Here is a 23,401-nt window from a genome sequence, read left to right as displayed (position 1 = left end):
TTGCAGGTTGTGAAGACTGCTGGCAGCTGACACGGGACATGAGGATGAAAATACTCAACACAAAATTAATCCCAAATTAAAATTACTGCATTGCATTACATGAAAACCCCATATGCAGATGAAGGGATAACAATTAAATTACTAAACCAAGAAATATTAATTCAAAACCAAAACTGAAGTTGCAAAAGATGAATAACATGAAAAAAGCCCCCCAAAATTAAGAACACAAAACAAATAATTCAAAAGAACATCAGCACAAGTTGTTAAAGTAGGAAGTCTAATTTTCTAAAATGGCCTTCTGTTTTTTAGATACAGTCAGTGAAATAGCTACATGCTATTCTTCATATCTGTAATTAAACTCAAGTCAACTGCTATCCCATAACAGGAAAATGTATTTAATCCTCTTAAAGTATTGTGTGTGCATCCTAAAGAGATAAATATTACTAGTTTTTTTCTTTTTCCTTTTTCTTTTTTTTTAACCTAAAGCCTAAATTGCAAAATGTAGGCAGTAGATAATGCGGGGATAGACGTGTCCTCCATTATTCAGATTTCTTTTTATCTTGTTAGAAGTACCACCAAAGTGATTGACTTTCTCTTTAAAATCATTCCTTTTGCTTGAAGACCCCTCCATATATACATCATTAAGGAATGCTGTTAACACAGTTACAGACAAGACAGTAACAGTCTAGTGGCTTTTGTTATGCAGCACAAAGTAAAAAATAAAGAACAAACTTAGCAGTGTTGCACAGGACCTCAACATTTCTTACACATACTTTTACCTTTACAGGACTCTTCTTTAGAAGTCTTTAAATGTCTAAGCCTTATAAAATAAATACTTGTATAAATACAGTTTAAGGATTAAGTCATTTTGTAGAGGCAGGGTGTTCTGTTTGCTAAAATGTGACAGTTTAAGTGACACTATCAGAAAACCGCCACCATTATATCCCCAATTCTTGTATGTAAAATTCCTGGCTGCTATTCTAGAGTCTTTCACAGTTCAATGGATAATATATATTTAGTCTGTGGTGGAGAATGTGTGATTAAATGCAGGTTTTTTTCGAAATCCAAACCGTTTTGTTTCCAAGGTAAACTTTGCCCTTTGCGGATTGTGGGCCAGCTAGCTGCTGGCCTGGGAAGCAGTGCCCAAGTTCATATTTCAGAGTTTTGGTGAGAATGTAACAGTGACAGAAAATAGAAGTTCAGTGACATTTGCTAAAACATGCAGCTGCATCTCTCTCTCTCTCTCTCTCTCTCTCTCTCTCACATTCTCTCGTTCTCTCCACACCAGCATGTTATGAAATTAAAAGGTTGGCAGTAATCCCAAGTGCTGTTGTTTCAGGTAACAGATAAAATGTCCCCTCACTCCCTGTCCCAGGATCTTTTTTAGACTGAGGTGCTGCTCTAATGTAGTCGCAGAGCACTTTACTCCAAGGAAACTTGGATTGCTCTTGAAAGATAGGTATTGTTATCTCAATCAGCAGGGGAAACTGAGGCACGGGGGAGAATGTCCCTCCTACTTCTTCACTTTTCCTACTAAAAACTACTTTTTAAACTGGGGTTGCTATCATGCTGTGTGTGAAGCATTTCTGTCGATGGGCTGTGATAGGAAACAGCCTCCTCTTGGCTCATTGGTGTGTGTCTGAAAAGACTTTTTATGACCAGAGGGTGACAAGGGCCAGGCTTTGGTGAGCTCCTACGTCACCTCTTTCCTTCTGGAAAGTGACTTTAGGAAGAGCCTAAAGAGAGGGTTTCCTGGCAGTAAGGGAGTCATTCCTCCTGTGTGTCTTTTAGCACCTGGTTCCTTCACCCTGCATTTTCCTTCTCACAGAAATTCAGAGAGTTTGTGAAAGCGGAAATTGGGTGGGCAGACTTGTCTAGGGCTGTGTGCTCACCCCTGGGCAAATCGTCCTGACACGGGATTTCTGATGCACTGTGTGGGTACCCAAGATGAGACACCACAAGTACCCTGGTGCCTCACCTCAGTCCCCTTGAAAGAGCTCAAAAACTTTGCAAATCCATAAACTTTGGCAAACTCATTAACTTTGTAACACACTGATTTGGTTACATATGCAAACAAGTGACATCTTCCAAGGAAAACAACACCAGCAGTGTGATGCTAAACAGAAAAGATGGAGGTTGTGTCTACAGCATGCAAAATAGAGAAGGAAAATGGGGCAAGTTAGGGGAACCCTCCAGGTGTGTGGACTCTGCTGTCTGGATGAAAGAGGAGAAAGGTCGCTTGTAACATCACAAGTACTGTGTTTTACAGTACCACGGAGCATCTCCCAAAATATGTGTCATAAGTACTGACAGTGTTTGATAGGCACAATTACTATAATGCAGTCATCCCCAAGTAGACTTATTGCTAAAAGCTGCAGTATCCCTTTTTGCAAGTAAGATGACGGTATGATTTATGGAGAACTCGTCAGCCCAATGTTCCTGAAGCTGCAAATGAGCTTCCTCGTGCTATTTCTCTTCCCTTGTAAAAAGGATGCTGCTCTTTGTTTTTTTTTTTGTTTTTTTTGTTTTTTTTTCCCTCTCTTTTCCCTTAACTCATTTCAACTGGTGGTGAACAACTCAAAGGAAAACAAAAAAAAAAAAATCTGGGAGAATAATTCCACAGCAGAAGGGACAACACCAACAGATCTCAAGGGCAAAAATCGGATTGGATCGTTTTAAAGGGCAGGCTTAGACCTCCTGGCGAAAGACAGCTAGCGGCCTACCATAAAATGAGCGAGCACTGGTTCATGGAAAAACCCCACTCAGCATCCTACAGGCTTTTGCACAGCTTCTTCTACAGCGGGAGCGCGGGGGCGCGGGGCGGGCTCAGTCCTCGGCCGCGCAGCCCAGCAGCTCGGACCGCAGGGTGATGCGGCCGTACCAGGACCAGGGCAGGATGCGCACGTGCCGGGCGTGGATCGGAGGGTCGATGACGTTCTTGCGGTGCGTGTCGTTGTCGAAGTTCCCCTGGAACACCTGCGGGGAAGCAACGAGGAGGTTTTAAGGCCGCCCAGGCTGAGGTGGAACTCTGGTGGCGCTGGCTCCGCGATGAGTTTTTTTATCATCGGGACGCGCGGCTCGAGGTTTGAACTGGCAAAGAGGAGGTTTGGGTTAGGTATGAGGGAGGGATTGTTCCCTGGGAGGGTGGGCAGGCCCTGGCACAGGGTGCCCAGAGCAGCTGGGGCTGCCCCTGGATCCCTGGCAGTGCCCAAGGCCAGGCTGGACATAGGGGCTGGGAGCAGCCTGGGACAGTGGGAGGTGTCCCTGCCCAGGGCAGGGGGTGGAACAACACGAGCTTTGGAGTCCCTTCAACCCAAACCTGTGATTCCATGAGCCCCTGCCTTTGCTAAGACCTTGTGATTTCATGGCATGCCATGACACACTCAGCCCTGGTGCAGGTAGAGCCTTCTCCTCAAAGCTTCACCTGCTGTTCTGCCAGGGCCACGCTCTGAAATTTACACAAAAATCATTAACATTTTAAAAATTAAATGTCTTTTTACTTGGCATTTGTACCATCTCAAATAAATCCCAGGAGATCCTGTTACTGTTTCTGAGAAAATAACATTAATAATTAAAGATAAGAATTTTTATTGTATCACTTATGAATGCAGCTGGGGTGCAACTGTATAAGCCCTCATAAAGTTCGTGATTATCAAGGATATTATCTTCTCATGTCAAAAAAAAGTCAGCAGATGAATTAAGGGCATCAGGCTGTGATAAAAGTAAAACATCCTGGAACAGTACAGCGCACGTTATGATCTTTTTTCCACCTGTATTGGTTAACCTACACAAAAGTGAGTTATCAAAATCCTACCTGAGATAAATCAGTGCCAGATTTTTCCCCTGCCAGCCATTATTTAAATTCAAAAGGCCACAGCACCAAATTTGGCAAAATGATCAGATTATCCCCTTGGGTTATTTTCAGTTTTTATGGGAAATGTTCATTCCCTTAAAATGTCAGCCAATTCACTTCCCATTTGTAAAAACTGAACCTGATGGCTTTTCGACTTGAAATGAATGACTGTCATTTGCATCGTGCAGAGAAGAATATGGACCTCCTGGAGATGTGCTTATATGACTGAATTAATGCAGAATTACAAGTTTCCTGGAAGTTCTTGGGAAAATATCAGAGTTTGAAGTCTGAGGTGGCTGATCTAACATTTTAGCCCTGACTCTGGTTCCTTTGTGACATGTTCACAGAGCTTTTTGGTCTCCATGCTGCACTCCTTTGGATTTTGGAAGCTTCTCTCCGGTGCTGTCTTTTCAGCACGTCAAACAAAATCTGTGCCCTCCCCAGGTGATGCTCTTTTGCATGGAAGGGAGGAATTCCCCTTCTCCCTTGCCATCACACCAGCACAGAAGTGGGAGCATGAAAGGATGTGGGAGTTCTCAGGGATGGGTAAAGTGGCAAAGAGAATGACCACAGAAACATCAGATTTGTGAGTCTAAGGAAAAAAACCAAAATTATTTACCACAGGCAAAATTGTTTGCTGCCTGAGTACAGTGTTGGTACCTAAATCAGCAGGAGCTTGGGCTAACAAGTTTTGCACCTCAAGTCCAGTTTCATTTGTAGCAAAAATAACAGGCAATAAATTCATTATCAAAATTACAATGGCACCTCCCAAAACACAAAATGCAGCTAGGAAAGCCTAAAAATTTTTTTTTTTTTTTTCATTTGATTTCTTGCACATGCATGCAAAACACGTATATATATTTTTTACCAGGCTAGGTGCTGAGCAATGCAGAACTGCAGACAGCCCTTGCTGCAGACCTACTGAAAAATTATTTTATTCTCTGTTTCATTCTTCCTATGGATGATGCATTTCAAAGATAACATTTAAATGAAGGCTTAGAACAAAAAATGTTGTTTACCAGAACCTTTCTACAGCCCCAGTGTTCATATCTGCATATAGATATGCAAAATAAATAAAATTGTGATGCAAAACCAGCAACAAATACAGCTGAAGGAGGGAGGATTATGTCATTTACTTACAGCAGGAAAAGAAGAAATAAATTTTATTTTTAACTCGTGTGATTTCATTATCACTTGAAATCTAAGTCATCTCTTTCAGAGGTTATTTTATGCAAATACGAAATACACCTTCCCTCAAAATTCAAGATCTAGTTTAAAGAAATTAACTAAATATGCCAGATCAGAAGAAATATTTTAGGGAAATAAATTTACGAGAAAGTGAGGTGAGCTTTGTCACCATCCACAAGTATGACTTGCATGAAATATAACATTCTAACAGAAATTTACTGTTCTTTGTCTGTGGCCCCATGGCAAATTTCTTATGGGAAAAACCATATTCTTTTCCCCTCCTCATTTTCCTTCAGCCTCAATTCACTAATAGAGTCAAGGCATTTGAAAAGAGCAGGGAGGACTATGGACAAAACATGACTTATCAGTAGAAAAAAGAAGCTATTTCTGTAGATATAAGTAATTTTTCTTTACCTGCTTGTTGCTTCATGCCCAAAATCAATAATAAATAAACCACTTATGCAACTAAAAACTCTTGAAAAGCTGGTGCCTCTTGATGACCACTCCTCACATTCATTTCTGAGCAGTTTTTTCAGGATACTTCTGAAGACTGCCACTATTTTTAATGATTTGAGAGGCTGATTTTGGAATTACAGTACAATGCTCTATGTAAAAAAATATAAATTCCCAATGACGAAATAACCCCAGGGTGATTTGTGCTCAAGAAATAAAGACCAGAATGTAAATTATCAATGTGTCAGTGTGCACAGCCAGTGCACACCGTCACCTTGAGCTCTGGGTGGCTGCAGGTCTGCTCCTACCTCATCCCAAACAGCAAACACAGAGAAAGAAGCAGCAAGAAGAAGGTTTTTTTGGGAGTTATTAAACAGATAAGTCTCTCCAGCCTGATAGGAGATACTGTAGATGTCTATAAAACCATAAGTGGCATGGGGAAAATCGATAGCATGCAATACTGCAGTGTCCCCTCAGCAGGGCCAGGAGGGGACAAGCAATGATAACAGGGTCATCCCCAGCCATCTAAAGGTCACAGATCCCCTTTCAACACATAATTGAGGCATAATTGTGGCACAGCTTCCACAGCCTTTAACCACTGCTAAAGATCTGATAAATTGTGAGGGGGAAAAAGGCTGGGGCTATTGAGGACATGGACAGGGAAAAAAAATGAAAAAGGCAGAGCTGGGAAAGGGCAGTAGGGAAAAATAACAAACCTACTTCTGCAGTTTTCTGGTCCTCTGCTATAGGATGCTCCTTCCTTCACACGGAGCTTCACCCTCCCCAAAACCAGTGACTGCCACATTACAAGGTGACTTTTTTTTTTTTTTTTTTGGTACAAGTGGGCCAACAAGCTCCTGCCTTTTGACCACCCTGCTGTAGAACATTACAGATTTTACAGTGTCTGTATCTATTTATGTCAGTCTGAATACTCAAAAGGTGTAACTTGCTGGAATATTTACTCAGCAGCTCTAGCAACTTTGCACATACTGACCCTCCACACCTATGTGTAGCTCCTCTGTAGCTCAGTCTCTTGCAGCTGATGTTAAAAGAAAAAGCCAGAAAATGCATGCTGCTGTACTTTTAAATATGATAACCTAATTCCTAATTGCTTCATGGAAAAAAAAAAAGGTGAAAGCCCAGAAAATAGGTACTGATATTCTCTGCTGAAAAGATTTCTGAAATACAGAGAATTCTTGTTTATGCTTGTGTCCAGCAAGCAATTTGAATGTCTTGACCTCAAACATTCAGTGAGAGTTTTCAAGATAAACAAAGTGTTTTATGGCATTAGCAGAAAATCCAGATGATGACAATGTAAGTTGATTAGAATTTTAAAAAGAAAACTGTCCTAAGTTTTAGGACAGAGTAATTTAGGAGAAATAGCTGAAGATTAGCAGCTTGGGGAAAGGAATGTTTTCTGCTGTACCTTAACAACATTTTTCACACTGAGCAGAATATTTTAAAAATGTTATTTCATGGAGCAGTTAATCCTGCTCATATTATAGGAAGAATATTTTATAAAGAATATCCAGTCATGGCTCCAGTTTGCTTCAGAGCAGCACATCTCAATATTCAGAAAAATGAAGGTGGCACACGCATGTGTTTGTGGGCACATGCATTTTTGGAGTGAATAAGAGGAGGAAAAGACATTCTTTCTCTCAGTTACTGTACATAAAGTTCATAAATATCATATCCATGAATATCTATCACATGGCTTTATTATTTCTTCAGGTTCAGAATAAAAACTTATGAAGCATACTCTCACATTCTCATACTATTTTTTCCCATCTTATCTACATGTTGATGATACAAAAATGGGAGTTTAGTTCACTGTGCGTGGTTTATAGGAGGTTCAAAGCCAAAAAGAGAAATATTTTGAAGACCAGCCTCCCTCCAGAAATGCTTAGAGAAGTTCAAGGTAGGTTGTTAATTTGAGCATTTTGTCTTTTGCCCGTTTTGTCCACACCCCCGGATTTTGGTGTAAGGGAGAGATGTTCGTGCACACCTGAAACGAGCATAGCTAGATCTTCATCTGACACAAATAATGATAATTCACCTCAAAGCAGTGGAAGTCACTCATAATTTAAACCAGTGCAGATAAAAAAGTCGCTTAGATAGGCAATTACAACTATTAGTACAGACAATCCACTAGTAATAATGTAAGTAATATTACTCAAACAAATGCATTACCTGTGCCAAGCATGTAGATTATATGTAGGAATTGAACCCATCAGTGTAAACCAGATATGATAATAGTTAAACATCATCAGAAAAAACATCAGCAAATCTAGCAGAAAGCTTTTTAACCTGACATGCTATAACCATTCTTTAAAAAGTAGGTTCCTATCTCCTCTCACCCTGGCAATAGACTGTACACTCAGAAAAGTATAAATTATAACTAGTTCATCATTTTGTGCACAAACCCAGTGGCCATTTGCATACTGGATGTCGTTTACCCCCAGTTAATGGCACTGCTGATGGCTGATGATGACTGGCAGTGCTGCAGACTGCCAGACTCCTTTAGGCTACTTTCAAATGTTCTCATCTTCCTGCAAAAAACAGCCTCTGAAATGCCATTTGACACTGCAGCTGGCCTTGAGTTACCTACAGCAGGCTGTGCAATTTATAAATCACATGTGGAATGTGATTAAAAAAAAAAAAAAAGAAGGAAAAAGGTCAGATTTGGTTTGGACATCCTCAGCTTTGGAGCCACAGTGAGCTACTGACCTCTAGTTGAGAAAAACAAGATAGCTATTAGCTCTGGTCCTATTTCTAAAATATATTTTCTCCCTATGTGCCAGCCTGCAATGCAATTTATTTTGCTTCTTGAAGGCAACGGGCAAAGCTTTCATATTTTTCCAGGCAACTCATTCAAACTATTTAAAATGAATGAGAAAGGCTCCATTTTCTAAAGACATGCCTTTTTTTTTTTTTTTTTTTTTTTAATTTCCCCCCCTGTAACTTTTAATCTGCACTCGCAGGAATTCAGCACAGATGTGAAATGAAGTGAGTGGCCATTAAAATAGCAGAAGCCAAGCAGGAGCTGCAGGAGACACTGCTCTGGGAACAGCTTTTCCATTTGAAACGGTGCAAAAACTGAACCCCCTGTTTCCTTCTCCTCTGAACCTCTGCTATGTTAAGGATTGACCAAATTTACAGGCTGCACACATGTGCAAGATATGATATTTTATGTATTTATACAAATACGTAAATAAAATATAAAGCATTGCATACAACACAATACAAGAGACCAGTCACTTTCTCCTTTGTAAATGAACTTCAAAAAATGATGAAGAGGGATAAGTGAATAGCCCCAGGAATTCAGTGAGATCTGCTGATATGTCAAGACTCATCCTGTAAACAGATCAACAGTGAGATGCTAAGCACCAGATGAGATTAAGTTCTCAGCTCTTGCCTAAATGCATTATAAAGTCACAATATTCACCCACAAATCATTGCTACCAGCATACCAACATCTCCATAATTTTTGTGTCTGTGAGTTTAAAACTTATTTTTTTCTGTCATCTTGTCTTCCTCTCCCCTAAATGTTTTTGTGCCGCCTTTCTCCTAAATTTTTTTGGTGGTTAAACAGGACCACAGGATGAGTATAGGGTGACTAAATCACCTGCAGAAGAAATAAGAAATCTATGTGTTCTATTCTTCATAAAATAAATCAAGATATCCAGTTAATAAGTAGAATTGATGGGGCTAAAATATGAATAATTTATGCTTGCTGCTGTTAACAGTTGTTAGTATCTACCTTTAACCTCCCTTCTGCATCTCCTGAAAACAACTGCAAAATTTCACAGAAGTTTCACTTTGCTGTGGCCACTTGGTTTACTTAACAGTGTGCTTGCATTTGGGAACAAATCTTTTATCTTAACTTAAGATAAAGAAATTGTAGTGGATCCTGTGCAAAGGTGGTAATATCAGACAGGACCAATGGTGCTGTTCCTCTCCTGCTCCCCATGGATGAGGTACAGCATTGCTTTTTCTCCTTGTGGTTTTATTTTTATTTACATTTCTGTCCCAGTGCATGCAGGCCAGGTTTTCTATCCAGTGGGCAAACCCCACGGGAGGCACACTGCATCCACCCAGCTGGAGTAGTGAGGAGGGTTTGGTGTCAAAAAGGGTTTTCTGGGTGACATGCCAGTCCTCTGGCTGAAGGAATTTATGTATTCTCACTAATGAAATGGATGATGGAAACTGAGAAGAAATAGGTTGAAGTACTCCAACAGAAACAAAAAGAAAAAAGGAAGATAAAATCAGTCTTTTGTGTCCTCTGAGGACAGGGTGGATGTATTTCAGCAAGGGGGAAAAGCCACCTTTCCAAACACAGGGGCTGACTGTTTATACTGTAGAATTTTCATCACTGTCTGTTCCTTTGAACACATTAAATAATAATCTGGTGGAGGATGGTACAGCCTTGTCTGAGGTGCAGGACTTGAGAATGAATTAAGCCTTAGCTCTGAAATTTAACTGTCTGCACCTACTCCAAGGTGGCAAGAAGAGGCTTGGGGGTTCTTGAATCCTATTTTATGTTCAGAAGCCCTCAGAGGGCATAGGAGGAGAGGCCCACAGTGCCTTTGTAGGTCGAAAGATGCCTACCTAAGTGCTGTCTTGAGACCCTTTCCAGTCCTACCTCCTATAAAATTTTGCCAAGTTCGCTGATTTCTGGCAAGTCAGATTCTGTCCTCAGACTTTTGACTTTTCTGGATGTTTGTGATATGGAAAAAGGAAACCCAACAGATATTTTAGGTTGATGTTTGTGTATCAAAGACTGAGGCCTAGACTCAAGTCAAGTGAACTTGTTTGCTTATTTTGTACAAATGTAGATTCAGAAATCCTAACTTCTACTTTCCAATGAAATCCATTTGATCTTGTTCTGCTTTTATTTGGTCTTGACTTGTTAAAGAATCATAATAATATGCATCTATTTTATTCTCAGGGACATTAATTAGTACGGGGTGTGATGTGTTTAAATGAGAAAATGATTAAGAGTTTTCCATTGTTCCTAATGGAATACGTGTGTAGCAATTAACAGTCCATCAGATGAAGAAAGCAAAAACAATTTAATTGCTTTGGCCAATGGTACAAACAAATGTAGACTGGAGCAGTACATTGAGCAAGAATGCATTTTCTTTTAGATTTGCTGTGACTGTGTTATCACCAGGGACTCTAACCCATGTTCTCCTTTACAGCACAACGAATGCAATAGCTCACAGCACAGGTTTGGCTTGGAGAAGACACTTCTTGCACAGCAGAACTTTTCATTTTTAAATTTTATTTTAAATGCCAGGGATTTAAAATAGGATGTGTACAAAGTAGTGAAGCCACTATCTGTCACTTAAATTGAATGCATTTGTGGTGTGCCTGCGGAAGGCGAGTTGTTTGTTTCCAAGCTTTATCTGACAACCAGTAATACCAAACACATCCATAATCATTGGTATCAGAACCTTCCGAGCCAGGTGGCTAAACCAACTGATTGTTTTCCCTATCTAAAATCCTTTAGAAAAAAATATGTCAGTTTGGGTTAAAGCCACAGTGAGCTGAAATTTGGGTTTCAGGAGCGGGACTTCACAGTGTCATCTCTGGATAGCAGGGCCTGGCAAAGCAGACACAGACATGCAGTCATGCACGTACTTAATCCAGTAATTTAGGACACATTTCCCTAATCAATGACATTTAATCAATCATTTAAAATCAGTGTGATGTGGGAGATGCAGTTGTCTAACCCCTCAACATGAGGTCTCCCTGTACTCACACAACACATGTCGATGGACATCAAAAGTTTTCTTACTGTTTGAAAGAAAATTAATTTAATTGAGTTACGTGAAGAATATGTTGGGGTTTTTTTTCCCAAAGAATTTTTATGTATACTAAGAAATATAAGTGGAAGTCTGAACATTTATCGTCGTGAATACCCAGATTTGAGATGTTATCAGAAGCATCAGCCATCTGGTATTTCAATAAATTCATCTTTTGTTTCAATCAGACATAACCTCAACAGGGCATTTAATAAATAATTCACATTTTGTCATCTTGCTTAACATATCCCTAAGCAATGCATATGCTGTAAAATTTTTCTTAATGGATGTTATTATGAAATTTGGGTATTTGCAGCATAAAAGTGTTATACAGTTTAGAGGAAAGGTATAATGAATAACGAGAGAAAAGTTAAATGCTTCCAGGTAAATCAATCAGCAACCCTATACTTTCCCTATGCCTCTCATTAAACATTTGCAGAGGAAGTAGTGAAACTTTTTTAATGTTTCTTATTCATTTTATAGCGTAATAAAAATAATATTTTCACTGGGTATTTGAAACCCTAGCCATTAATTTCCAGAAAAAGAAAATCTGTCCAAAATGGCTGGGTAACAAGGATGTGCCTGACAGAAAATCACTGAAAATAGTCTGTACGTACCAAAAAATGCACTGAAACTCTTTTTTTGAATATACAACTACACTGCTATTTATACACCTTCTGCTCTAGGGTTAAATGAAGAAATAGTTCTGATTAATGGAGAACTGTAAAGTTTTATGCCCCGTATTTAATAGCATTAAATCAGGTGCATGGCACTGATAAGTGTGATATTACTGCACTCTGAGTGTCATTGTGTTATCTGACTCTTTTATTCACCTTGACTCCAATCTGTGGGATCCCATGCATGTGGAACCCCAGGAAATAATCTGCAGACTTCCACCAGTGGTGTTACCAAAACCAAAATACTGATTTTTCTCTTTGCTTTACCTTGTCCTTCTTCTGCTTCTCATCCTGGTATATTTTCCAGTGCTCCCCATCGTTGCTGTAAGCGAGCTTGTAGGACCCCACAAACTGGACGTGGCCAAAATCTTTAGCTCCTTGGGTGATGATCCCAGTGATCTTTGTAGGGATGAGCAGGTCAACCTGAAGAGAACAGTTTAAAATTAAAAAAGAGAAAAACAACAACCAACCAAACAGAAGCACCCCAAAACCAAAAACAAGTAAATAAAAAATAAAACAAAAAACCAGAAGAGAACGTAATCAGAACAGTTTCTGTTTCCACTCAGGTTTTGCAACACACCAAAGCAAAATGGTGCAGCTCCAACCGTGGTTCTCCCACAGTGTGCTGACACCACGGACAGTAATTTCACTTCTCCGAGTTTTAAATCAATCAATTTATTTTTTAACTTCTGGTTTATTTTTTTACTTATTGTTGATACCACCTAATGGCACAACCTGGAATAATCTCACACCTTTCTCCATTGTGCTGAGTGTCATACACGGCCCCAAAAAATCCCAGCTAGTCTACACTAGGAATGATCTCTAGCTAAAAAGTGTTCCCATGTGCTTCTAATAATCAGAATACTAGGCTGATTCCCCAAGTGCCTTCCCATTTCCTTCTCAGTTCATGAGCCCATGGTTTAGTAAGTCTCTTAAAACCTTTGCTGTCATTCAGATTTCCTCCTGAAATTCCTTCTCACTTTATGCCTTTCCTTCTTTGTCTACCTCAAAAGCTCAAACTTTCTCATTTCTTGAATTTTTTTTTTTGAGTTCTTTATTTTATAATCTTAGTGCAATACTTTTAAAAATGCAAGGCAGGAGTCTTAAAGCCTGATAAAATCTGAGCTTTCAAGTGGTTTCCATGTGAGTCAGCATGTCTGTGATCAGTTCTTTTTGAACCAGAACCCAACACTGAATGTAACAGATTTGGGCCAGATGTCTTGGATTAAAATGATCAAGAAAGAAAACGCAATAACAAAAGTAAATTGACCTAATAATTTAATTTCAGAGGCAGAATGAAGGAGCTGAACTCCCTATCAAAACTGATATTTTCTTGAAATTTGAGAGTATAACTGAGGTTCCTTTCTGTGTCCTCCAGCAATGTGGAGAGCCAGTAAAAATAAAGAAAAAAAAATTTAAAAAAGGGAGATTTATTTCAAACAACAAATGGCTGTGAAGCAGTTGGCATTTTTAATATTGTCTGTTAAATCAGGCAAGAGAGGCTAAGAGTAAAAATATTGCAGTAAAGTGAGATGAGTGCTGAACTCCACAAGCAGATGACTGATATGGTTTCACAGAAAAAAACCTAAAAAGAGAATGTGAAGAAACAAAGAATCTCTGGCTGATCAAATGCTGAAGATCCAGTGCTGGGTTTTTGGGAAGCCGAGGTCCCCCTGAGCAAACTCATGTTGGATGGGATGTGGGTCTGGGCAGGAGAACAGATGTGCTGTGGAACATAAGAAATTAATCAGGAGAAGAGAAACAAAAACAAATGAGCTTAAGAAGTCAGCTGGTCCTAGATGATGACTTTGAAAGATGGATATTGGGGTTTGGATATGTGTCCCAGGCCACGTTGGAAGGGGCTTGGAGCAGCCTGGGACAGTGGGAGGTGTCCCTGCACATGGCAGGGGTGGCACTGGATGGGCTTTGATGTCCCTTCCAACCCAAACCATTCTGGGATTCTGTGACTCTATAAAGAAGAAAACACAGAAAAGTGTAAGAGTATATTTATGAGAACAGGAGAGAAAAATGACTGTTTAGGGCAATCAGACAAAGGAAGCCTGGAGAGCCCAACATTTGAGCAAATAGTAGCAAATAACGACTAGTAAATACTTTTAAGGAAAGGAATGACTTAAAATATTCAATATTGAGATACCAAAACAGTAAGGGGAAATGTCAGTGTCTGCAGAGGGTTCAAAAATTTTGGTTTTACCAGAATGTGCTAATTTATTGCCATCACTTACTGCCAGTAGCAATGTTGGGGCACCCCAGAATATGAAGGTTCCTGGGAGGCAAAAGGTAAGATAAAAGATTTGTTCCCAAATGCAACAGCAAACTTCAACAGAGAGAGAGAAGGACTCAATCAGTGACCAGTCAGAGCAGGAGTCTGCTTTGGAAGCTTTCATGGATGGCTTGAAGGGACTTTTCTCTTTAAGGAGTGCAGGGGAGCGGGGTTCCACGGCCTAAGTGGGCCTCTGGGAAATGAGCACTGCTAATTATTAAAAAGTCTTTCGTGAATTAATAAACACCAGGTCTCCAGACCTTCCTTCCAAATATTTTGGAGTCTAAATGAATAGTCTGTTTTTCTAAAAAGATTGATCTGGTGAGGAATCACTAAGTGGTCCACACTTTCAGGCAGCTTTTGAACGAAACATTTCAGAGTCAACTTTAGAATCTCTTTATAAATAATTTTGACATTAGCATTTTACAAGTGTAACCACTTTTTAGCAGAGAATGCTTCTTCTACTAAAAGTCAATGTCTCTCCTGTTAACTTGAAAAAATGCCTCCACAAAACCAGTTGTTTATTTTTAAAATGTTGAAAGTGAGCTGAGAGGATTTCACAAATATTTAACATGGCCATGACACTCAGAGTACTCCTCATTGAAATTCAGAACAGGGAGGAAAAAAAAAAAATTCTCATTAAGATCCAGGGGATTCCAAAGGTAGAATCACAATAAATCTTTATTATCACATAGATCCAGTGTTAATAAAAATGTCCTAGTAATGATTATTTTGTGCTTATAGGACATATCCAGTGGCCTTGCACTCTTGTTCAGAAAATGATGTGGGAAGCTGGAAGGCAGTTTGGCATATGCTGGTTTTTTTTCAAAAAAGACTCGTACAGGACTGTGCAGAACATGTGTGTGTGTATTTATCTAAAAAAAAAAGTGGAAAAAGAAGTAATGAATAAATAGACTCTCTTCTAGGTCTTGGCAATACGGACAAATATTGCTGGAGATGAAGGAAAACAATAAAGGATATAGCACCAGAATTTCCATCTCATATTTTAGCATCTTATTTAATTATTTATTCATAAGCAGAAGAGAAGCCTCCAGGCAATAAAGATCATTATTTAAATTAAAGAAATACAGCTTTTACTTTTTAGCCTCATTACCTTCTACCTTGCTTTCCATTCTTCGTATTGCAACAGCTTTAGAGCAGAAAGGTGAGGAGAATTTACACCAATTTCTAGGTAAAACATCTGCACTAAAGTAGCTTAAATGAAACTTGTAACTTCCCATCAGGACACAGAACACTTTTATTCAGTTAGTGCAGTTTGCAAGTAACAGGCAATCAAACAAATTACGAGGCAGAGAAGTTGAATTAACACACAACCAGTATGCACCCTTCAAAGCTGAATGTGATTAAAAGGATTAGAATGTGACTCTGGCTTTTTCAATGCAAGAGAATTTAGAAGGAGGTAGAGGCAATTAGTCTGCAACTGATAGGATCATTAGCTGGTTACAAGAAGAACCATGGTCTACAGTTAATGTACATTTCTACAAGCAGCTGATCAAAAGGCAGTTTAACATCCTGTGTCTGAAAGAACTCTCTTGGGCTATAACTATTCCCTTATCCCTTTTCCCACCTTGTTTCACATGTTACAGACAATTCAGCATGGTTTGGAGGAGAATTAATTTAGGGGAAGCACAAAGATAAATGCACCTGAGTACGAAACATTTCCAATGGGGCAGTGCACGGGTGTGCAGCAGGAGCTCTGTGTAAGTGTGCAGTTCACAGGATGATCAACAGAGGCTCCTCGCAACCTCAGCCATTCTCTTGTTCTCCAACACATGGCAAAACCCAACCATGCTGCCCAAAATGCCAGAGACTGGGAAACCAGGCACGGTTAGGCTGCACTCACACTGACAGGCACCACCGGGGAGCGGGAGCAGACCTGCAAAGCTGACAGCACAGAACAGGGTGTCTGCACAGCTGTGCTGCAAAGCTTCCACATCCAGATACCCTGGGCCCACTTTTGCAGCACGTCTTCTGGCTTAATTTAATCTGAAGGGAATCCGTGCTTTGTGAGGATAGTCTGTCATGTGAACCAGTGCGTGAAAAGTGAAGACTGTCTTTAAGAATAACACACTCCTCATCAACCTCGCGCTGTTAAAGGAGGAGAAAGAACCCTCAGGGTCCCGGCAGTGCCAGGCCCTGTTTCACAGTGAAGATAATGGTGAACTGGCTCATCTGACCTTCAGCTGTTCATCACTTCAGGAGCATTTAAAATGTTCAGTTTAGTCCCCTCCTTATACAGACATTATATTTCTCTTCCCACTATAGCCAGTCCTGCCTTCAGCTTTTCTTTTAATTTTAGACATGCCGTTTTTTCCCACAGGTTTTCTTTCATCTACCTTTGTGATCCTGTAGAGTGTTTTTCCTTTTTTAATCACTCGTCAGATAACACTGATGAATGCTGGGCAATCCTAATCTACTTGGCAAATACAAAATCACCAGGAACAAAGATAAAGAAACCTGGATCCAACGCATATGGCAATAAGAGGGAAGCACTGCCAAGGTGGGGGCAGTTCTTACTCTTAAGGGACTGAAAAAAGAAGGTCACCATTATCTCCAGCTGCTAATTCACCAAAGTGCAGACCTGCCTGTTAAATATCCTGATATTGCAGTGAGGTCTCAGATTAGTTTTGGATACTTAAGGTAATGGCTGAAACTCATGGCTGGACACCAAACCCCACCAAGAGAGTCCAATGTCCTTTCCAGGTGAATAACCTGTCCTGAGCGGGTTATTTCCTCTTCATTTAAGACCTCACGATTCCCTTGATTTTTCCAGGGTAAAATGGTGCACTCAGAGCTGCCACCTGTACCCAAGCACAAGAAAAGGAGGGACATGATTGCAGTGTCTATGGCAAAGAGGCAGAAATCCAGCTCTCCTTCTCTTATTGCATCAGATGAAGGTGCTTTGCACTCTCTTCCATGCCCAAAATCTGAATATAAAGGAAAATTAGTGCTGATATAGTATTCGTGGTGCAGATGTGCAACACCTGTATGTTTCTGACAACATTTCAACAGCACTTCTCTTTTGTAAACTGAAACTCAGCATTTCAGGCTTTTTTTTTTCCTATTAAAAGCTCAAAAAACCCAAACCCCAAACCAACCCAAACTATAATCCATCATGACCAATTGGATCTAAAAACTTTTATGGGAAAAAAACAACCAAGCAACTAGATGTCCTTTGTGGAGAAATCTAATTTTCATCACAGCATCTTATGTAAGAGAGGGTTTGTTGGGTTTTATTTTGTGTAGTTACTTAAATATATATAATTAGGGTAAATATCTATAACCTGAAAAAATTAAAGAAAGTTATGACAGAAAATGAATTGCTCTAGAAGAAGCCATAATAATTTGATAGAAAGAAACTTTTTTTTAGCATTTTGATCAATATTCCGCTGTACAGGATTTTCATGCCTTCTAGGTAAAATAAAATAAAATAAAATAAAATAAAATAAAATAAAATAAAATAAAATAAAATAAATATTTTCATTTAATTGGATATGTATTAGCTATATCAGCTGCCATATGTTTAAAATTAAACTTCTTCTCAAACCCAGGTAGAGATGGGTTGTTTCCAAATAAAGTAAGCCTGGAATGTCACTCTTTTTCTCCTTTAAAAATGTGGGATTTGTTTTGCTGGCTTCCTTTTCATTTAAGCTTAGGCCTTCAACATGATTTTAACACTGTGACACTATATCTTTAATGCCTGTAGTCCTCTAGGCTATGATAATAAATACTGGTCTTATTTTCTTATTGCTCTTAATTGCTTTTCCCTCTGAATGACTTTACGGCTGCAGTCACTGCACTAAAGAAACAGGTTAGGAAGAATTTCATGTACCATCAGCTGTCTCCAGTACAATTTAAAAGAGACAAATTGGAGGGTGAAGCCTGCTGTTTAAAACCTCCATGGGCCATCAGAAATACCTCCCAGGACATTATGTTGAAAATTTTGGAGTGAAGCACACAACCAGGCTGAAAAGTTACCTTATTTCCACATTAGCAGCTACTTCATAAAAAGTACAGATTGTGTGAATCTTTCCTCACTCTATTTACATACTTAATAATCCCTTTTATACAGATATTCCTGGAAAAGGAGGAAAACACCCACCTAAATTACTGTAATATTTTTTCAGTGTTTCACTAAAAATTCAGATAAAGCAGGTGTATATGATCAACTGCGTGGCCATTTCCAGAGCAGTATCTATTTCTTACAGACCAGCTTTCCATAATCCCACTTCACTAAGCTGTGAATAATCCCATTGCATTGATATTTCAAAAATAAAATATTAAAAAAAAAAAAAAAAAAAGAAATTTTTAGCCCTAAGAGTTGGATTTTCAAAAGTGCCAGAGGGAGTTTGTTGCCTGTTTCCTCTGGGAGCTTTAAGGCAGATGATCTGCTGTGGTTGTATCAGCACCCTGGTAAATCCTGCCCACAGTACACACATGGTAATGCTGTTTTCCTCCTGATCCTGCAAACCAGAATGAATTCCATGGATCTGGATAACTCTCACAACTTATCAGGCAGTACTCGCAAGGGAAATGGTAGTACCAGGTATTTTAAGGTCTGAAGTGAAGGAAAGCTCAGATTTTTGAAATGATAACATCAGTGATGATTAAATCTATAACCTTTTCTCCCACCACTGGGTATTTCACATCTGTGCACGGGATATTCTTGCTGTAATCGTGATTAGAGGGTTTTTGCAGAGATGACACATTTGGCTGCATTGGCTACCAACAGTCAAGAAACCACTAATAAAACGTCTGTCTCTCTGCTGTGGAGCACTCAGAGCTCTTCAGCCCTTGAGGATGCCAGGAGATTTAAAAATAGCCCATTAAATTACCAGTGATTAAGCAGGCTTAGACATCTGGTGGAGCTCGGAGAAGCCTTTGAGCTGCATTAATGCACTCCAAGAGTTGGTAAAATCTGGGGCACTGTCCTGTGTTAGGTCAAGCAGTTGGAGTTCTTGTGGGAAAGCCAAGGGCAGAACAAAATGTAGCCATTAAAACAGAGCAGAGAGAATAGAAATGTGAATATGATGATGACACGACACGCTGACTGTGTGTTAGGCTGCTTTTCTGTGAAACCCTTCAGCTGGACACTGCTGCCAGCAGTGACTGTGCAGTGCAAGCCACTGATCCCAGCACCTATTTATGGACAGAAATAGACAAGGAAATGAGAAAAGGAATTTTGTTTACATTCATTTCTTTGTATAATAGCCAAAAAAGGCAAAAATTGTAAAAATTTCATCGTCCTGTGTGATAAGAAGAAGTAGCTTTATTTCTGGAAGACATAATCTACAGTAGATCTTCCTGTACTTATAATAATGATACTGAGAACTTTTGATCAAATTTTTTTGCTATGACTAGGGGTGAAAATACAGCACAGAAAAGAAAAATTACATAGTTAAAAAAAAATTAAAATATTGACTATTTGCCTTTCTGCTTGTCTTTCTTTCAGTTTATAAGTAAAGAACAAATTACGTTGAGACGATAAGATTGTCCCACTCTCATCAGATATAGAGAAGAGCAAGACAGGAGTTCTACTGCCTCTCTTTATTTTACTGAATCATATCTCAAGTTGATAAGAAAATGTATCAGTAAGATTTCCTGCATGCCAGTGCGCTGCTCCAGAGGAGATTCCTTAGTTTTCTGTTGAAGACCATTACTGGGAATCTCAGGCACTGGAGGGGGTAAACCATCAGCGAAATACTGGCCACAACATGGAGAAGAAAATTTGGAATATAAGCAGGGGAAGGAGGAAGGGTGTACTTAACCATAGATTTCAGAATGGCATGTGATGGAAAGGGGAAGAGTGGAGATGGTAACATTTCATAGCAGCACTTCCAAAGGCAGCCAGGAGAAGTGTAGGTGTCTGCTTTCATTTGTCCGGGGCTTTTGGCCCATTATGGGTTTTAAACCAAAGTCAAAGACAGGTGAGGCAACGCCTGAAAAGACAAAAATCCTTCCCCAAAAATGAAATATCACAACTTCAGCTAGGCTTTCAGTAGAGGGGATGACACAACACCTTTTATTGCAGCACTGATAAATATCTTTGTGAAAACTGTTGGGATCATGAACAGGCTCATCTACACACGAGCAGCTCATTTTGTTTTTAAAATGAAAAGTAATGGAGGTAATATGGAAGTTCATTATTTACCTGGTTGTTTTGGTTTTTTTTTTTCCCCTCAGGTAATTAATAACCTTCCAGATATTTTCTGCAGCACATAAAAATGTCTCAATAATATATGAGTATCTGGCCTACAGATCTACGAGCAGAGTGGAGATAAGCTTGCACACCAGATACCCCAAACTGACTAATAATTAATATAACTACTGAACTGTGGAAACACTAACGAAAACCTGCCTGTACGTGAAGTTAGGTCTGCCCAGAAGATAAGTGGGATTAAGGCTGGAAGTTCCTCCTTGTGTTTAAAAGCTGTGACTGCATTACTCCTATTTTCATAGGAAATGCAGCCAAGACAGCATCACCCAGCCATTGTTTCTAGGAATGACTTTGCCCATCAGTCAGCAGGGGTTATTGTGCATAACATGTTTCATACAGCTATGCTGCTGTAGCTATAAACTAAAAATGTCAAAATTGTGATCCTAGACTTTGAAAACAACAGCAAACTCCTTTTTTTTTTCTTTTTTCTTTTTTTTTTTTTCTGTCTGTGTGCTACCCTCTGAAATATTAGGGCAAGCTTTTTTTCCTGGTGATACACTGTTAATAACCAGCAGAAAAATATACAATGTGTACACTGTGGTATAGGAAACAGCTTTGGCTTTTTTACCTAGAGAAGTATTTTTCCAGGTTTACACAAGAAATCAGATTTCTTTTCCCTTTTAGACTGAATGTCTTGTCACTTCTGAGGCAATAATCTCATAATACACTTGCTTGAATGCAATTAAAAGGTCTATTAATCTTCATTCTGCAGGACATTAGAAAGATTATCTGTTATTAGTCAAAAGGACACCCTGGAGCCCCTCTTGCAGAGCTTGGTAAATAGACTTCTGGTCAAAACAAGCCTGGGCTCCTGGCAGGAAAGATCCAGCCCTGGGACTCAGCTCTGCCTTTGATCTGGCACAGATGTATTTTCTTGGCTTTCAAAGCACCCCGTGAGGCTTTATCGGCTCTGCACCGACTGCGGGGCGCGGGGAGCACCAGCCGTGGCTGATTTAGGGGATTAATGCTCTGCTGAAAGCCTTGACCAGACCTGGAGCTAGATGGGAAAATATTTTCCTGTTCCCCAAAGTTAAAAAAGAAATAAACAAATCACTACCTGCTGTCAGAAGTGAAAACAAACAAACAAACAAAAAAAAACCCCAAACCAAAGGAATCAGACAAACAAAAACCAACCGAATCCACCAACCCCTCCCAAAACAAACAAACAAACAAACAAACAAACAAACAAACAAACACCCCCAGACATAACAAACCCCTCAATATTCTGAGAGATAAGAAGAGAAGAATTTTGCTTTTGAAAAAGCTGATCTACATCTTGTCCATTAGGTCTGCCTGGCTTCTTGTTTCAGGTAATGAAAAGAAGGGCCATGAGAATGGACTTCCACATGCCAGATAGAAGTAAAAATTGAGTAACTTTTACCAGTTCTAACATATATGTATTCCATTCTAAAGCCTACATGATGGAAGTTCCACAAACACTGATTGACTGGGATGTATCATCAGAATTTTCAACAAGAAACTTGGATTAAATGGACTTTCAAACAGTTTAAACCCAAATTTTAAACTAGAACCCACAGGCACAGTGGCAGCCAATTCAAACTGCACCATATTAAATTAAATATTAAGCAAAGCTGGTCTGCAACCAGATCTTTAGTATTCAGAATTGTTAACAGAATTGATTTGTCTCTGCAATGTGAATGTCACTTTTCATATAATTAAAAGATTGACCCTTTTAATAGTGGAATGAATTTCTACAGAAGAGAGTTCAGAATTATCTATGAAGTTGTTTCATTTTCAGAACAGGTCAGAAAGTTGAAATATGAATGCCAAAAGTGAAAATATGACTGCCAAAATATTCTAAATTTAGTAGTAAATTTTAAAATGCTTCATTTTCCCCTAGAATGTTTTCCATGGCTTTTCATATAAATAAGATGAGCATTTCAATTTTTACAACAATTTTTTTTTTTAATAATAAATGACAGCTATTCCTTCCTTTTTACTGTAAAATAATTAATTAAAGGAGCTCTGATGTTTTACTACATAAGCAACAGGGTAAATCAATGCAGGACAAACTATTTCCTAAATTTATCTATACTCTTCTCTGTTTGAAAAAGAAATTGACACAGAAGACTGGAGGTGGACATGGAGTGTGGTGGTTGAAGCTATGTCTGTTTTGGAATTAAGGTAGAGGAAAATGACAGACTGTCTGTGAATGACCCCTAAAACTCATATTAGCCCTCAAGAGTGATTTTAAAAAAATATTTCTTTCTTCATTTTTTTAAATTAATACACTCTGTTTGAACCCTAACCCATGTGGGAGCATGAAAAGAACGCAGACACATAAATATACCTGTCTCAGCCTTTCATTCAACATAGAGCAGAATCTTAAATATTTTTTTATAAGGCTAAGAAAGTTGGGATCTAGCTGACTGAGGCTGAAAAAAATGCCAAAAGGGATGGTTCCCCAAAAGAAACACTGGACTAAGAACTTCCTGGGTTGTAGAAAAAAATGAACCCAAAGAAACTGGTTTTTTTAGAACTCAAACACAACCTTGAGTGGGTTCCTGCACATAAAACCTCTGTAATACTCATGGAATGCTCAGAATGGACTCACTGATTGTTAAAGGCCATATCTTTGAGATGACCTTTAAAAGTCCTGCTGTAGATAGGTTAAAAGTATTAAATAATATCACCACTATTTCCAGTATAAATAACTATATCCAGGTTCCCAACATCATGCTTGCTACTTTCTTCAATTGACTTAATAAAGATTTAGATAGAAAAAAATTATAGGCCATTTTCTTGCTGAGCAGGTCGGTGAAAATGTTTCTTTCTTAATATTCCAAAATTCTCTAAGACTACTTCGGCCACAACTAATTGCAACCAATATTTCTGTAAAAGAAGAAAACAAGAGGGTTTTCTTGAACCAAAGACAGGAAAAGA

The 23,401-nt window shown here is 39.0% G+C and overlaps 1 protein-coding gene across 2 annotated transcripts in view; it reads right to left on the bottom strand.

Annotated features, from left to right (window-relative positions):
* Positions 1-461: 461 nt before the first annotated feature.
* The window catches only part of EDIL3 (EGF like repeats and discoidin domains 3), a 233,687-nt gene continuing 210,747 nt past the window's right edge, over positions 462-23,401 (bottom strand). For both annotated transcript variants that reach the window (XM_069001946.1, XM_069001947.1), the window contains 2 exons: positions 12,246-12,401; positions 462-2,976 (listed from right to left, as the gene is read on the bottom strand). In XM_069001946.1, coding sequence (XP_068858047.1) covers positions 2,827-2,976; positions 12,246-12,401 — 306 coding nt within the window. In that variant the 3' untranslated portion in view covers positions 462-2,826. The remainder of the gene's footprint in view (positions 2,977-12,245; positions 12,402-23,401) is intronic.

Source organism: Aphelocoma coerulescens, assembly GCF_041296385.1.
Source record: "Aphelocoma coerulescens isolate FSJ_1873_10779 chromosome Z unlocalized genomic scaffold, UR_Acoe_1.0 ChrZ, whole genome shotgun sequence".
NCBI lineage: Eukaryota > Metazoa > Chordata > Aves > Passeriformes > Corvidae > Aphelocoma > Aphelocoma coerulescens.
Note: the sequence above shows the minus strand (reverse complement) of the source record. Positions and strands in the feature narration are given on the sequence as shown.